The sequence below is a fragment of the Lytechinus pictus genome, chromosome 11, assembly GCF_037042905.1.
Source record: "Lytechinus pictus isolate F3 Inbred chromosome 11, Lp3.0, whole genome shotgun sequence".
NCBI lineage: Eukaryota > Metazoa > Echinodermata > Echinoidea > Temnopleuroida > Toxopneustidae > Lytechinus > Lytechinus pictus.
Window position 1 is genome coordinate 11,802,217 of NC_087255.1, and position 16,112 is coordinate 11,818,328.

Here is a 16,112-nt window from a genome sequence, read left to right on the forward strand (position 1 = left end):
AGCAATAGTCATGGAACCATTATTACTTACTGGAAAGCAATCTACAGAAGGGTATCCTTTTAATACTCTCTACAACACATGGCTAAAACTAATACTTACTGGAATATACAGAAGGGTATCCTATATACTCTCTACAACACATGGCCAATACTAATACTTACTGGAAAGCAATCTAAAGACGGGGATCCTTTACTTATACTCTCTACTGCTGCCTTGTTCTTTTGTATATCTTCGTCTGATAAATGTTCTCTTCTGAAATTGGAAAAAAAATGATTCCAAGAAGTCACACATACATAACAAGAACATATGTGTTATCAGATACATGCAAAGTCTGGTTTGGATTAACAATTAAAGATTAACTCTATCCATAGTAACTTTCACATTAATGATTAGTGATACAGGTATATCGGTTTGTACTTAATGATGTTTAAACATCCATGAAGACAAATTTGTGATAAATCAACAAATTAACTTACTAGGCATATTTCTCTTTTCTTGATACCTTGTCAACCAACCAGTAATACCTTGGTCACATTTGCTCTACGGCGGCCGTACGCCGAGTCGAAAACAGCCGTTTTATTAATTTTAATTCAAACCACCTATATGTAGTTGGTACAAAAAATGTTAGAACTGCTGTTTTCAACTCGCCGTACGGCCGCCATAGAGCAAATGTGACCAAGGTATAAAAATGCCTATCTGAGAAGTTGTTAGATCTGTAAACTCTCCTTGTATTTGATTGGTTGAAAAGCACAGGTGCTTGAATGTTACTACGGTAACTAACAAGCAATAAGAACTTTCATGAAAAAGTCCCTCGGTCCTTTGGGATAACCTTTCCCACACCACAAGACTAAATACTTCTTGAGATGACAAGGATACATTTTGAGAAAACTGACCTTTTTCTTGATTCTATAACAACCCCGCCGACATCGTAGAAGTTGGCAAAGAAGCTTCCAACGAGCTCTCGTTTATCTTCCCTGAACAGCCATCCACTCTGAGATCTATTGAAGGTGATCGGTTTGGTTGATAGGTTGACCGTCACGATGTCGCTGCTCATTAGGATATCGACCTCTTCTTCCAGCTCTGCTTCCGATTGCTACAGTCATTCAACGAAAATTGTGGGAAAGATGGAGATAAACGTGAGATTTCATGAAACCATTCATGAAAAAATAGTCAATTTCAAAGGATTGCCTTCCAAATGCCTACACGTTCAAAATATAACAATTAACAGCTGAAAATGTTGGGCTCGTAATTTGGGTGTGGTCTTATACATGCTTATTGACATTCCGACAGCCTGACTGTCCATCATCTGGTTGAACAGACATTTCAAGGACTTCATCTTTTATCATTGAAGATACTTCTCACTCTCATCTTTCTCCCCTTCCAATTTTCATCTTTATCATTCCACTATCCGTCTTATCCAGGGTCTAAATAATTTGTAAGAGCTTATTGATTGATTTTGTTTGCCAGGGTGCCGTTTCACAAAGCTTTTCGTAAGTTAAAGGGGAATCCTACCCAAATAAAAACCTTTTTTTTAGGGGAAAAATAAAAATCAGACAAGGTGATAGGTGAAAGATTGAACAATATCGAACAAACAATAAGAAAGTTATGAATTTTTAAAAGTTGTAAATATTGGTAATCACTATACCCTTAGAGACTTCAAATTGGCTGCACATGTGATGTAATAGTGATGTAAGGCATACATACTCCCAAACATAAAATGGCTAAAATATCTTTTTTTCAGAAGTTCTACTTCAAATTATATTTTCCTTTTACGAGGACATAAAACAATATACTACCTGGGTTATATTTAGATTACTGCCCCAGGGGAATGGGTTCTTGGGAGAAACCACAAATCCCCGATAAATCAGTACAGCTATGGGAAAGTTGCCCTTGCCCCTTGCCATAATTGACTTACCCAGTTGCTAATTTGAAATCTACATGCATGTAGTCTTCATAGGGATCTCAATTTTAAAGCAGCCATAACTTTCTTATTGCTTGTCAGATTTCTTTCAAACTTTCACCACTCTGTTTTATTCATTCTTCTCCTTTCCAACACAACATTTTATGATCGAGGCTGGATACCCCTTTAAGAGTGACTTTACAAACAACTGGTGATCCTTTCTTGTGATAAATGATATTCACCATTAACTGTTCTTTAGTGATTATTTAGCCCATAAGAAAGGTTCACCGGTCGTTCTTTTTGTTGCTGTGTCTGTTAAATTATGAACAGGTTTATGAAACACCAAGCAGGTATGATATAACAGGTACATGTATAACAAAGTAACAAAATACCTTGACAGAATAGCCCATGAAAGCCAGGATGGCTTATTTTTAATGTGATCCTGACCTAACTTACTGATGAAGTAACCTACCTCATAGGATAATCTTTGGTAGACTTTACTCTCGTTGTCAAGAAAGACAAGCGACCTTTCAGGGGTCACCGTACCATCGAAAAGAAAGGTCAGGTCGCCCTTCTGCCACTTCATCTCTGAGAAATCCACAAGGGTTGTATCTAAGCGTATCTGGGCGCCCTTCTTGTAGATCCTACAGGTGTCCGACGGTAGAATTCTTGACACTAACGGAACTAAAGACAGAGAGATACAAGATGTCTAGATTAATGGCTGTGACTGTACCAATTCATAGATATGAAATATCTGTTATATACTTTTATATCTTTAATCTTTAAGGGGAAGTACATGTATGTCATAATTTTATAATAATAACAAAAATTATAATTTGATCGGTAAATTGTCTACTCGTCCACTCACCACATTGTCTACCTTCATTTAGTCTAATGCCATTCCGTCCATCAACATTTTGTCTAACAACCATTTAGTCCAATAACCATTTGGTCCAATCATCACTTCGTCTAATCACCAGTTCGGCTATGACCATTTTGTCTAACAACCAGTTGTTCTCCATTTTATTTTCATTCATTTTGCCGAATTAACACTTAGTCCAATTAAACCAAATGGTATATTGATTAAATGGCTATTGGATCATAAGACAAAATGATAAGTAGACGAAATGGCAATTAGACCATGTGGATAGTGGACGAACTGATGGAAGACCAAATGATAGTACCGGTAGATTATTTCATTATTGGACGAATCGGCATTAGACCAATGGAAAATAAACCATATGACCAGGTGCCAGATTAAAATGAAAATATGTATATGCCTATTTTTCTAATAGCGAATCACTTAACTAAAAAATGGAGTAGACTGAAAGTTTCCCAATAATATCTTTGTAAGGGCCCCTTTTTAAAGGAAAAAAAAAACATTACCAAGGGCATCCATATAGGCCTACTGTATTTAGAATCCAAGGCTGAAAAAAAATATCCAATGGCTCTGCAATTTTGTATTAAAGATTGGAACGATAATCCGCATCATTGACCCTTTAGCTTCAGACAGGCTGAAGATAGTTACAACATATATATGTAATCAATTCCCATACTAAATTCTTTTAATGACAACATTACATCTTGTCCAGTATTAGTATTAACAGGTATTGCATGTATACTGGATTTTTCTTTTTTTAACATTATTGACAATTTTTCTGGGGAAAATGCTTTCCAATTCTAGGAAATAAACATCTATTTAATATACATTATGCATGTCAATGTATGATATACTCAATAATATTGGTAGAAATGTACATAACATTCTCAAATACTTTACAGAGAAAATAGATTTTAATAAGATAATTTAAATGCATGTCAATGTATATAATATACATGTATGCATGTCAATGTATAATATACTAAAAAATAAGTCGAATAGTACATGTTCTCACATACTTTACAGAGGAAAAAGATTTGGACCTTTGCCAGTATTTATAATATATTCTAGACCAGAGATCAGTATACTGTTGATTAGATTGCTTCTTCCATGCAACCCTAAATAGTCCGGCAACCTGAAACTGATCCGTAAAAAGGAAATTGATCCTAGGATTAAGGCCTTGAAATGTGGCTGAACTTCACATTCAATCAATGCAATACAATCGAGCGTGATGGTCGATATAATCGACGTGATGATACTGAAATCAAAAGGTTGGTCACATCGTAATATCCCAAGGATGTTATGTATGACATGGGAGAAATCCCTAGATGCCATATTGACGCATGATTATTTGCGACATGAAAAAAGTCCCTATGCCATATTGACGCATAATTATTTACGACATGAAAAAAATCCCTATGCCATATTGATGCATAATCATTTGCAATGTATTCATGTCGGCTGAGTCTTGTAACTTTCCCATTTATCACACTACACTACTGGGTTGTGTTTCATCAACATTTTCGTCAAACAAATTGTCAGATCTCACAACTTTCCTAGACTTTGATTGGCTGAGAAGCAATGGGACTATCTTTTCCTTTTAGTATACATAATATATTAAGTTGCATTATATTTTCGTCATCATTTCAAGTTTGATGTTTTTAAATCTGTACACTCTATGTATATATACCTGTAAATTGTACGCAATTCAGCCTTTTGGCTGCAAAGTGCAATAATTTTAATAAAACCTTTTCAATTTCAAAATTTCAATTTCAATTGTCAGATGAAATGGGACTTCGTCCGACAATTCCTTCCATGAAAAAGTCCCCAGATGCATGTACATGTACATACAGGTAGGGCCAGGATTTCTGACATCATGCTACTTGCCTACACTAAATGTACATTAAACTTCTTAGGTGATATATAGAATTATTCTAATTTGTCAATAGACTTGATGCCAATGGCTTATCACGATGTTCAGTAAAAGAAACTGAAATAAAAGCAAAATAATGAAAAGCTGAAATATAATTTATACAAAGCTCGAATCAGAAAAAGCAGAGTACGGTACACTGTATATATTACATCAGTTGAAAACTCAATAATATAATCTGGACATAGAAATGCATTTATCTTTGTTGGCATCTAATTCCAAACACACAGTGATTCTTATTTATATATTTTGAGTATATTTACATACTGTAAATGTAATAGCTACATGTATGCACACATGACAATTAAGATTACAGATTTACATGTAATTGTTACTTTAATAATGCATCCTACTATTCATGACAATGACACAAACAAAATGTCTTTACTTGTGTGTTATTTGATTGATTTGAATACAGATGGTGTACAAATGACTTAATGATAAAAAAATTGAGCCCTGTGTGCGAATTGTTGTTATCATTGTAATTATCATTTAAACTACTTTCTCTTATTTTTTAGTCGCTTTTTCGCTTTATTTTGAAATTTTGTAGTTTACTTGTTTTAAGCTTGTCTCCGTCTGTCTCCATTATTAGTTTCGTTAATTAGTGTTGAAACTAAGTTTAGGGACTTGCTGTTTATACAAGCTCTGCTTTTCTTGGCAAGTCCCTCTGTTCAGTTAATTTTTCTTCAATATTTGTTATAAAATGTCATTGAACTATCTGTATTATTAGGAATCTTCGATTATATTTTGTTTATTTTGTTGAACGGAAATAAATCTAATCTAAAATCCAATACAGGAAATGTATATAAACTTGTAGCTAGTGTTGTACAAAATGGCAGTGACATATAAAATTGGTTTGAAATAATTAACAAAGACATTATTAGGGGAAGACTGGGCACTCAATAGAGCACATAATAAAATGCTGAGAAGGGGGCTAAACAGTGCTTGGTAGGTAGACATTACAATATCTGCATTCGGGGTTTTGAAAACGTACGGAGGGAGTGTAAGAAGGGTTCATTTTGACATTCCTTTTTCCTTAAAAAAATGCTAACAAATTTAGAAACAAATTTATCTCAGAGATTTTTATGAAAAGAGAGGTGGAACTGTCGTTGTTCAGAGTCACTAATTGTCGACGAATACTTCTTGGTTGCTCGTTGTCATGAAGGGCATTTGACGATACATTTTTTTCTGTTCATGGAACCAAACTTCTTTGATGTCTTTGCATAAACTCACCCCAGCTTTGAAAATCCCAATGAAGCTCCATGTAGAAGTCACCTAGTTCCGTTAGAAGCTGGACGAGTTGAGGCCTCCTCTGCTCCAGGAGCTCCCGCGATTGTTGTTTCAGTTTCCGTAGCAACAGGGATACTGATGAACAAATAGAAGGATCAGAGAGCAGATAGGTTATTGATTATCAAAAACCAAAATAGGAAACATCATAAGTGTTTGAATTAATAAATAAACATAAAATACAAAATTGAAATATGTGTATGCATCTTTGTGAAGGTATTAAAGTTAATTCTAAAAATCATTCTGGTACCCAGGACAAATAAAACAACTGATTGATTTATTGGCTGATCGATCTTCAAACAATGTTAAAATAAGCAAAAAAAGCTACATGACTTGTTTCGATTGAGTATCATATCCACTCTGCTTATCAATGGGGAAGATCAGTTTTTATTTCGAGATAAATCATTTGTAATTATCAGATTATTACATGCTGCAAATGGATTACACAATTTTGTTCCCGCTCAAGTAAAAATGGTCCTGAGTTTCAAGCTTGAAAGTCAAATTAGACCAATGGTGACCTCCTAATGCTGCAATTTCAGTATCTGAACAAATCACTGGTGTTTTTAGATCATCTTGCGTGCAAAAGAGCCCATATGAATAAGGTCTCTGAATTAGATTGACCTTGATATATTAGTTACTGGTGGTACATTTGCAATTGACTTATAGGGCTTCAATATCTAAATATTGTAACATTGAATGTTCAATGAATATATTGCGTCTGTGATATATCTTATTGTCAAAGATTGAATTTTTGATATGTTTCAGACAAAAAAAAATCTCCCTTAAAATGCTAAAAATAGAACCTGAATTATGTGACATCACATTGTGTAAGGAGGGTTGTGGTTACATAGGTTTGTCTGCAGAAAAGATAGATCATTGATTTCCAGATTATGAATTCATTTTTATGCTTAAAATTTCAAAGGAAAATGGCACTGAATATTATTCAGTGCTAAAATGGATAGAGACCTTCAACTTTTGACTTAGTTTATTTGTGATTTCATTGTTTGACTCTTATTCGGCCTAAATCGCTTTGTTCTGAAAAGCTCTCACACATAATCTGAATTTTAGATAGAGGTGGAATTAAGCAGGAAAAGCTGACAGTAGGTTTCATCAATTCAAGCGTGCAAAAAAAGCTTTTTGTGATATCTCTATGTGGAAGAAATGAATAAAATCAAGTGTCATATGAAAAGCAAAAGAAAAAAAAATCACCCAGTTTTACATGTACAAGCCTACATAATCACGACGCTTCTAACAGAATATTCTACTCAGTATTCACAGGGTCCTGCACTTTATAGATGAATTTAATTAATCAGTAATCAAGATACAACAGACACTGTCTGTCTGCATTTTGGTTTACATACAGGGATCATATTTCATCTAGATATCAGGCATTTATTGTGTACTATGCGACCCCAAGGGCTTACTGACACTATGCTTAGACTTGGTTCATATGGAATCAGGGCCCTGTCTTACATAGAGTTACGATTGATCCAATCAATCGTAACTCTATGGAAATCCATCAGTGTCATGATTTTTTCTGCAGAAAATTTGCAAAATGTCCTTTGTAAACCAAAGAGAACACACAAAATTGTCAAGAAATCAATGAATCTATGGATATACATTCATATCTAGAATTTTTTTTGGAACAAACATGCATTTTATATGTTGATTGTTCTGGCTTTCCAGTTGTGATTGATCGGATCAATCGCAACTCTTTGCAAGACAGGCCCCACAGATCAGGCTGAGAGGTTGGTAGGGAGAATGTAATGTACTGTACCTAAAATGTTTAATGAATCCAAGACCAAAGGGAATTATTTTGACCATCCCACCCCCCCCCTCCCATCAGGTCATTCATTGAAGAGAAATGATTGAAAACAATACATGTACCATTGGCTATACAGAGCTTAATATTGGTATTGTAATATTGTTTCACATGGCTTCTGGTATTATATCAAGAGCAATTAAAAAGGTCGCCCCATTTTTTTTTTTTTTTGGGGGGGGGTCAATATTAAAAACATATCGGCCGGAATTCACAAAGGTGGTTTTGAAAACCCACGGTTGAATCCACGGTTTATGCAGATTTCCTGTATAAATTACACTTAATTTAGTGCGTATTGGGCGGGTGTATAAAAAATGTCCAATGCTGATGCGTGCTTTTGTCAAAGTGAGCCAAATTGACGCCTATTTTAATACCATGATTAGATACGCTATTTATTAATGAGTCCACTGTTTGAAGAGTGGACTCATGAATAAAAACAATAGACTCATGAATAAAATAGCGTGGATAACCACGGTAACAGGCGTCAATTTGGCGCACTGTGATAAAAGTGCGCATCAGCATTGGAATTTCTTATACACATGCCCAATACGCACTAACTTAAGCGTAATTTATACAGGAAATCTGCATAAACCATGGATTTAACCGTGGGTTTTCAAAACCACCTTTGTGAATTCGGGCCATTGTTTCCTCAGCTAATTCATTTCATTTATTTACACTTCACTTCTGTAGTTGTTTCATTAAAGACGCACTTGGGAGTTAGGAAAATGAAAAGAACAATGCCTTATTAGCCTTGTAGTTTATAACCCTCAATAAAACATCTTCAGATCTATCAAATTTCAAATTGTGATATCAAGTTCTACATTTGAAGAAGCCTATCTCAAGTGATGAGAGAACATGAGGGTAAAACAGTTTCAGAGCACAAAGATTTCTTGTCTTTAAAGGTCAAGTTCACCCCAGAAATATGTTGATTTTAATAAATAGAGAAAAATCAAACGAGCATAACACTGAAAATTTCATCAAAATAGGATGTTAAATAAGAAAGTTATGACATTTTAAAGTTTCGCTTATTTTTCACAAAACAGTGATATGCACAACTCAGTGACATGCAAATGAGACAGTCGATGATGACCATCACTCACTATTTCTTTTGTTTTTCATTGTTTGAATTATACAATATTTCACTTTTTACAGATTTGACAATAAGGACCAACTTGACCGATCCATATAGTATTAAACAAGACTTATTCCCCATGTTCAGGGAGGAATTAATCATTGTATCACTTGACAATGAGGAGAAAATTAGTCTATTTCATATTTTAGATAATGAAATACAAAATAAATAGTGAGTGGATGACATCATCAGTCTCCTCATTTGCATACTGATCAGGATGTGTACATAAATTGTGAAATTAAGCGAAACTTTAAAATGTCATAACTTTCTTATTTTTCATCCGATTTTGATGAAATTTTCAGTGAAATGCTTGTTAGATTTTTATCTTTTTATTCAAATAAACTTTTTGTTGGGGTGGACTTGTCCTTTAATACAAGGAAATTGAGAGAGTCAAAACAAACTGTGCCTTCCTATGAAATTTACAGAATTCATCCAAACTTTGCTTTGTTCCAAGATTGGGCGTGATGTGTGCATGTAGACTCATGTTCTGTCTGCGCTGAAACAGCAAACAGAACATTCTTTATTGGAGCGACTGTGCAGAATCTAAATTGGTATTCAGTCCTCGGGACCGCAAGACATGCAGGGTTTTAGATGACAAAACCAAATATCTCATTTCCTTCATAAGATGCACTTACATCTAATACCAAGAATCCGATTCAACACAGGATTTTAAAGGAACTAATCAAACTAGGCCCAAGTCATAACAACTTTTTTTTTACCAGTGGCCAGCCAACACTGCTTTTTTGTAGAGACCGGTACAGTGCACTGATGAAATTAAGAAATACACGTGAATAAGAAATCCAGTTTAAAAAAGACTATGAAAATTATAAACCAGTTTAAGAACACAACATCCTTACCTACAGTTTGGGGAATGATTATTAGCCGAGTGTTAACAAAATGAAGATTGAAGACACAAATTTAGAAGACTAAAATTCAGGTTAATATGATATTTTAGATGAAATAAATGGCCCAGGTAACACACAGTAAACAGATAAATAAAGAAGATTTAATATAACTTTTGTCATTTTTAAAGAGGGTGGATAGTTTTGGTAATTCCTCAAAATCGGCATGTCACCATTCTAATTAATTTGTATATTATATGAATGTGTATGTCCTAAAACAGTCATGATGTGGATGATATGAAATGAAAAGGTGTTTTTCATGATAAAATATGCTCTTACATGTGTGGATTTTACCTTACCGGGATACCCAGCTTTTTGAAACGTAGCTGCATGCAGACACTCAAAGTGCGCACCACCGCCTCTGCCGTGCGTGTGCTACGCGAGAACGATAATGTAGTCCTCGCTACACAATTGCGTTGTCAATCAGTTTTACCATAGAGCTATTACAGCTCTATGGTTTTACGAAGCTCATAGTCGTAGATACATTGCCGTTTCCAGACTTTCCTTGCATGATTGCATCACATTACAACGAACGGCAGAGCAGACTTTAGATCTAAACAGCCTTGATCGATATTAGGAGTACGTACCTCATTCCTACCTTCCTTGAAGTTTGAACTTGCCCTTGGCTGGGGGCCGCTTGCATATAACAAACCTCGACCGTCCCATCTTCCCCATTAAAAAAATGCAACCACGATATTAGCTGTTGCAAATAAGTATCTGCTCTCTGATTGCTAATATAACACTGGAACAATTTATAAATCAGAATGAATATAACGTACAGCACAGAATTAGAATTGGAAAAACTTCTTTTTTTGGTTCTTCTCCGACTTCCCGCGTATTAGCCTCAGCTCATGTTGTTTCAGATTGACAAAAAGTTTTATTTTACGATTCTAATGATTCAAAAGAAAAGAAAGGAAAATGAAACCAACAGAAAGAACCCTTACATTCAAAGAAAATTCCAAGATTGTGCATCCTGTTTATGTTTTGGAAATGCATTGATTTAATTCTCACTAAAATGATATATAAACAGTCTTTGGGTTAATTGTGTCTGAATTCGTAGACTAGTACAGTGTGCACGTTGGATGTATGTTCTGTGTATGCAGTAGGACTGGCCGGGAAAATCATTCACTTGTGCGTGGGTGTACGGTATGAGTGTGTGTGTTTGTGTTGAATAGTGCGTGTGGAGACGTTACGTAATAAGGTCAACAGATACATTGCATGCAATGATCTTGTATACCGGGCCTCCTAAAGGTCATGAAGAGTTCAGTTCACTGGTCATGTACATGGAGAGATCCTGCGTGTCCCGAGATAATTTGATTCAATCGAAACCATGGGCCTAGTATACAGCTCAGCATGCCGAGTTTCAGAAAACTGGCTATCCTATGGAATAAGTAATTTATTGGATAAAGTTCTGTAAATAATGTTATTCAGTTTGATCGTATATCTTTCCATAATATGGCCATTTCACATGGTAATAACCACTATCTCACTAACTAAATAGGCCTACCAAAAGAACAATAAAAATAATAATGTGGGTCGGGTGTAACGTCGATATAGGGCCTCGATATCATTTTATATATTTCCCCATAATTTTATTTTTTTCCTGAATATGTGGAATAACCGCTGAGGATTATATCTATGGTTCAGTCAAGTTGGTCCTTATTTTCAAATCTCTAATTGAAATATAATTCAAACAAGCCAAAAAAAAAAAAACGTCCCCAAAAAGAAAAAAAGAGAAAAAAGAGAGGAGAAAAGGAAAAGGGAAGGGAGGAAAGGGAAGAAAGGTAGCTTTGAGGTTTTTTTTTCTTTTTATTCTTTTTTTTTTCTCAAAAGAGAAACTCCTTCACTCTTGCTCTAGATTTATATATGAATTTTGCTTCCGCGCTGCGCGCGGTAAAATGACAATATTGAAGATCTCCATTGTTCCCCCCACCCTTTCTCTAACCCTGTTTTTCCACCTCAGCTATATATGTGTTTCTTGCCGGGTAAAGTTCAAATGTATACATTAGGGCATGGTTAGGCCGAAGTATATGAAGTTATCTTTTTTTTTAATTGATCGCGCAACTTCTGGTCGGGTCGGCTCCGGTTGGGTGAAATCTTTATATCAATTTCTGCCGTCACCTCCATAAAGTCAACTTCTCCCGCTTTTCAGCTCATTACTAAACAACCATAATTTTTGGGGCAAACAGGTTCCTAATTTAAAAAGAGGAAGGTATAAAATTCGTATCTTATTAAATAAAAAAGTACAATATTTTTTATCAAATTCTATTAAACTTCATGTCATTTCCCTGCACATTCATCTCCTGTCCTGTTTTGCGCCCTCAGTTTGAAATTTTGAATGACACCAAAGTTTCTTTATAATTCAAAATGAAGCGCTTCAGGATAAGTCAAAGAAATTAGGTATCCTTTTTATATAATTTCAATAAATCACAGAAGTTTCAACTTTTTGCGCACTATTTTCCTTGTAATGAAGTTCAATAATCTTAGAAAATTAATTGAATTAGAGCCGATCGGGTATTGGAGATATCTGCATTTGATGAAACGTCTGCCCTTTGAAATTTCAGAGTTTCGTTGTTCTGCGCGGGGAGGAATATCTTCCTCCCGGCATATACACTTCTTCTCCTCTGTTTTGCGAGTTAAAGATATGCACTGTCGCTAAATTGTTTGTAATCAAATCTGATCTTTCCAAGGGAAGTATCCAATATGTGTTTGAGAATGTTTCTCGGGACCCTTTTCATGGCAAAAAATTGATAAAACGCTTTAGTTTCCGCGCTTCGCGCGGGGTTATTATCATTTTAATTTCCTCCATTGTATTCCTTTTTTGTGCGTTCACAATCTTTTTTGAAAACAATGTTCAAAATCACAATATAGTCAACTGAATTGGAGCTGATATATAGGTACTAAAGACAAGAGAGACGGCTCCTTTTCATTTTAATTTATGAAACACCAAAAGCTTCGCAAGGGAGGGGGAAACTCCCCCTCCCTGCACCCACCCCCTAGGGAGCGCGCTTCGCGCGCTCTGTAAGTGTTGGCACGCTTTGCGTGCATTTACCGCCCCCTCCAAAATGAAATCCTGGCTACGCGGTTGGTAGTGATCGAGGGACATCATCAACTCTCATTTGCATAATACTGAGTTGTGCATATAACTATTTTGTGAAAAATATAGGCTATGTGAAATTTGGAAATGCCATACTGATTTAATCATTTTTACATCCAATTTTGATGAATTTTTCAAAATTATGCTTGTTGGATTTTTTTCTATTGATTCAAATCAACATTTTTTTTTCTGGGGTGGACTTGACCTTTAATCAAACATTGAACTGTGGGAGAGATGCAAAAAAATGGCAGGGACAATGATTTACAAGCCAAGCGCTGATCGATTTTCAAGTCATTATCAGAAAAAGGAGGTGAAAGAACGGGAAGGGGAAAAAATGCAATGAAAGAAAGAAATTATATAGAGAAAGAAAGAACGTAGGGGAGGGGGGTTGGGTGGGGATCGAGCTGCATGGGAACGAGTCGTTGGGAATTTGTCTAGTCTGACAAACTTTATTATTGCAATTCTTTGTTTCTAACTTGACAACCAAACGATACACGTCCCTCATGAATAACCGGATATATATTGTCACTCGGACTGTTATGAGTGAGAGAAAAGCAAAAAAACCCAAAACAAACATGTTGCGATATCGGCCTAAATTAATTGCATCATAATTCATAGTGCATTGAAGTAATATTATTTCTTCACACACACTTTCTTGTGAAAATGCCTATTTGTTCAACTGCATGGCCTATCCCTTCCCCAATAGGCCTACCCCCCCCCAACCTCACCAATCGCATAGGGTGGACAAAATAATACTGCACGAGCAAGTATTTGGCCTTCGGCTGTATAAAACGTGTAATTTTTGTTTGTCAACGAAACAAAGTACGAATCTCTTGTAATGAAAAGATCTCTGACTTCATAATTTTATAAAGTCAAAACTTATTCCCAAAATATTTTATGAATGTGAGAAAGACCAGCGGTCGAGAATACAGCATATACGCCAGTTTTCCCAAATTTTTCTTTCCACATGTAAATTGGCGGATCAGGGCTGGGGGCGACCAAGGTATATTTTGAAAATTGCTCATAGACATACATTTTTATTTATTTACTTTAATAATTGTATGCATTTATTCATTCATTCATGCATGGTCATTTATCATATATTCTGTTTCATTTCCCCAGTGTAAGAGAGTCTTGCACAATAGAGCTAAATGTACGAAAATTGCCATTATAAAATATGGGCCCGTCTGTTTTGCTGTTTCCACCAATTTTTATTTCAAAATCCAAAATGATACATTTTCTTTTGTTCCACGTTCCAATAAATAAAAAATCTTACTTGACATCTAACACGAAACGAGTGACCATTTTTTAACTTTCTTCACAACGTAAAATTTTATAAGAATCTTTTTACTATAATTGGCGACCTTGCCTGACACAGTCCAATTCGATATTGCCATAAACTATATAAATCGCTCTTGTACCATGATTGGTATACCCTGGCCAAATGGCACTGGATGCATGATCAGTTTCAAGTTTCCAATTTGCACCTTTCTAATGAGTCTGAGCAGAAACACAAGTAAAGAACTGTATATAGCTCCTTTATAGAGGCATATTTACAAATGATATGTTGGGTACAGGGGCGGATCCAGCTTCGCTGATATGGGGGGGGGGGGATTTTTCAGTCACATTTTCCACAATCGGCCGCTCGAAGTTGATTTATGTATGTTTATTTGAAGGGGTAGTCCATTAGCTGTATTCCTATAAATCAACATAAATATTTAATAATCTCATAAGCCTTATATAAATAGTTCGAGCGCGAAGCGCGAGCTAATTTTGTATTTGAAATTTTAACATTCTGGGCAATGTTTGTGAGCCTGAACGAATCGTGTATATATGCAACTAAATAATTACTGCGAAGCGTGAACAGAAATTTTAAATATACCTTTTGATCTGATCGAAAAGGAACCATGCACCTGTCAAGGACGTCTTGCAGTTAGCCATGAATGCGTTGCATATTTCAACAATCAAATAGAAGTACATTTTTACCTAAAGAAGGGAAATTCTAAGCTTTTTTGTAAACGTAAACAGGATATGTATATCACTGAACTATTGATGCGAGGGCGAAGCGCGAGAGTAAAAAAAAGAGATTTAGACTAAAACGGGACACATCATTCATGTTTTGTAAATAATGAAAAGGATGAGTAATTTGGGATCTTTCTAGATTAATAACATGAATAATGCGAGCGCGGATCCAGGCCGAAGTTCCCGGGTCCCTCTAGGAGTGGGGAAAATAAAAAAAGGGAAAAGAGAGGAGAAAAAAAGGAGGAAAAGAGGAGGAAGACAAATGAAAAAAATAGGTGAGAAGAAGACTTGGAAAATACAAAAAAAATAAGAATCTTTCATATCACTATATGAATTTTTCGCTCGCACTTGCATGTTTGATATCGAGATACAAATAATCCTCAATGGGCTGATATGGAGCTTAAAATATCACGTTGCTTGATTTACAAATTGATTTTTTTTAATGTGCAGCCGTAGTCCGTTTATGGTCTGATCGAGTATCAATGCAGCTCGCGCTACGCGCTTGCATTATTTGTCAAGAACCCAATCTCTAGTCTTCGTATTTACAATAAATTCTCAAAATATTCTTATTCAGGTCTGATTGTCAAAACATATCAGCTCTGATTGTCAAAACCTATCAGCTAGCGCTGCGCGCTCACATTTCGATTGGTTAGTTATTTATCTCTATAACAAACTATTTAAAATCCCTTTTCATGACAATTTATTTTTAAAAAATCGGTTCGTGATTTGCGCTCGCATTAATTGTTAAAGATATATCAACCAATGACTTCTATTCATAAATAGAAAAATACTTAGAATATCCAGTTTTCAGAAATTGATATTAACAAATTTCTCGCTCTTATTGGGCTTATTAGAGTAATAAATAAGATAATAACAATAACATTTCATGAATTGCTAATAACTATATTGTCTTTTTTTATAATTGAAAGAATTTTCATCTCGCGCTTGGGGACACTTAATAGGTAGATAATTTCTATTTTCATATGACAAAATGTCCTTAGAATGTTCCCGTCCTAGGTCAGAATAATTTCCGAAAAATATCCGCTCGAGCTTCGCGCTTGAATCATTTATTGAGTGCGATCCACATCCAGTCAGTTTCATTTTCAGTGTTTGAAATAGTTTTCAGATTAGAATTCTGCTCGC

At 35.2% G+C, this 16,112-nt stretch overlaps 1 protein-coding gene across 1 annotated transcript in view; it reads right to left on the reverse strand.

The window, feature by feature from the left end:
• LOC129271777 (ankyrin repeat domain-containing protein 13C-B-like) overlaps nucleotides 1–16,112 on the reverse strand; it is a 35,140-nt gene that overhangs the window by 6,264 nt on the left and 12,764 nt on the right. Inside the window, exons 4-7 of the mRNA XM_064106759.1 lie at nucleotides 5,944–6,075; nucleotides 2,373–2,584; nucleotides 894–1,093; nucleotides 162–252 (exon numbers count right to left, since the gene is read on the reverse strand). Of these exons, the coding sequence (XP_063962829.1) occupies nucleotides 162–252; nucleotides 894–1,093; nucleotides 2,373–2,584; nucleotides 5,944–6,075 (635 nt within the window). The remainder of the gene's footprint in view (nucleotides 1–161; nucleotides 253–893; nucleotides 1,094–2,372; nucleotides 2,585–5,943; nucleotides 6,076–16,112) is intronic.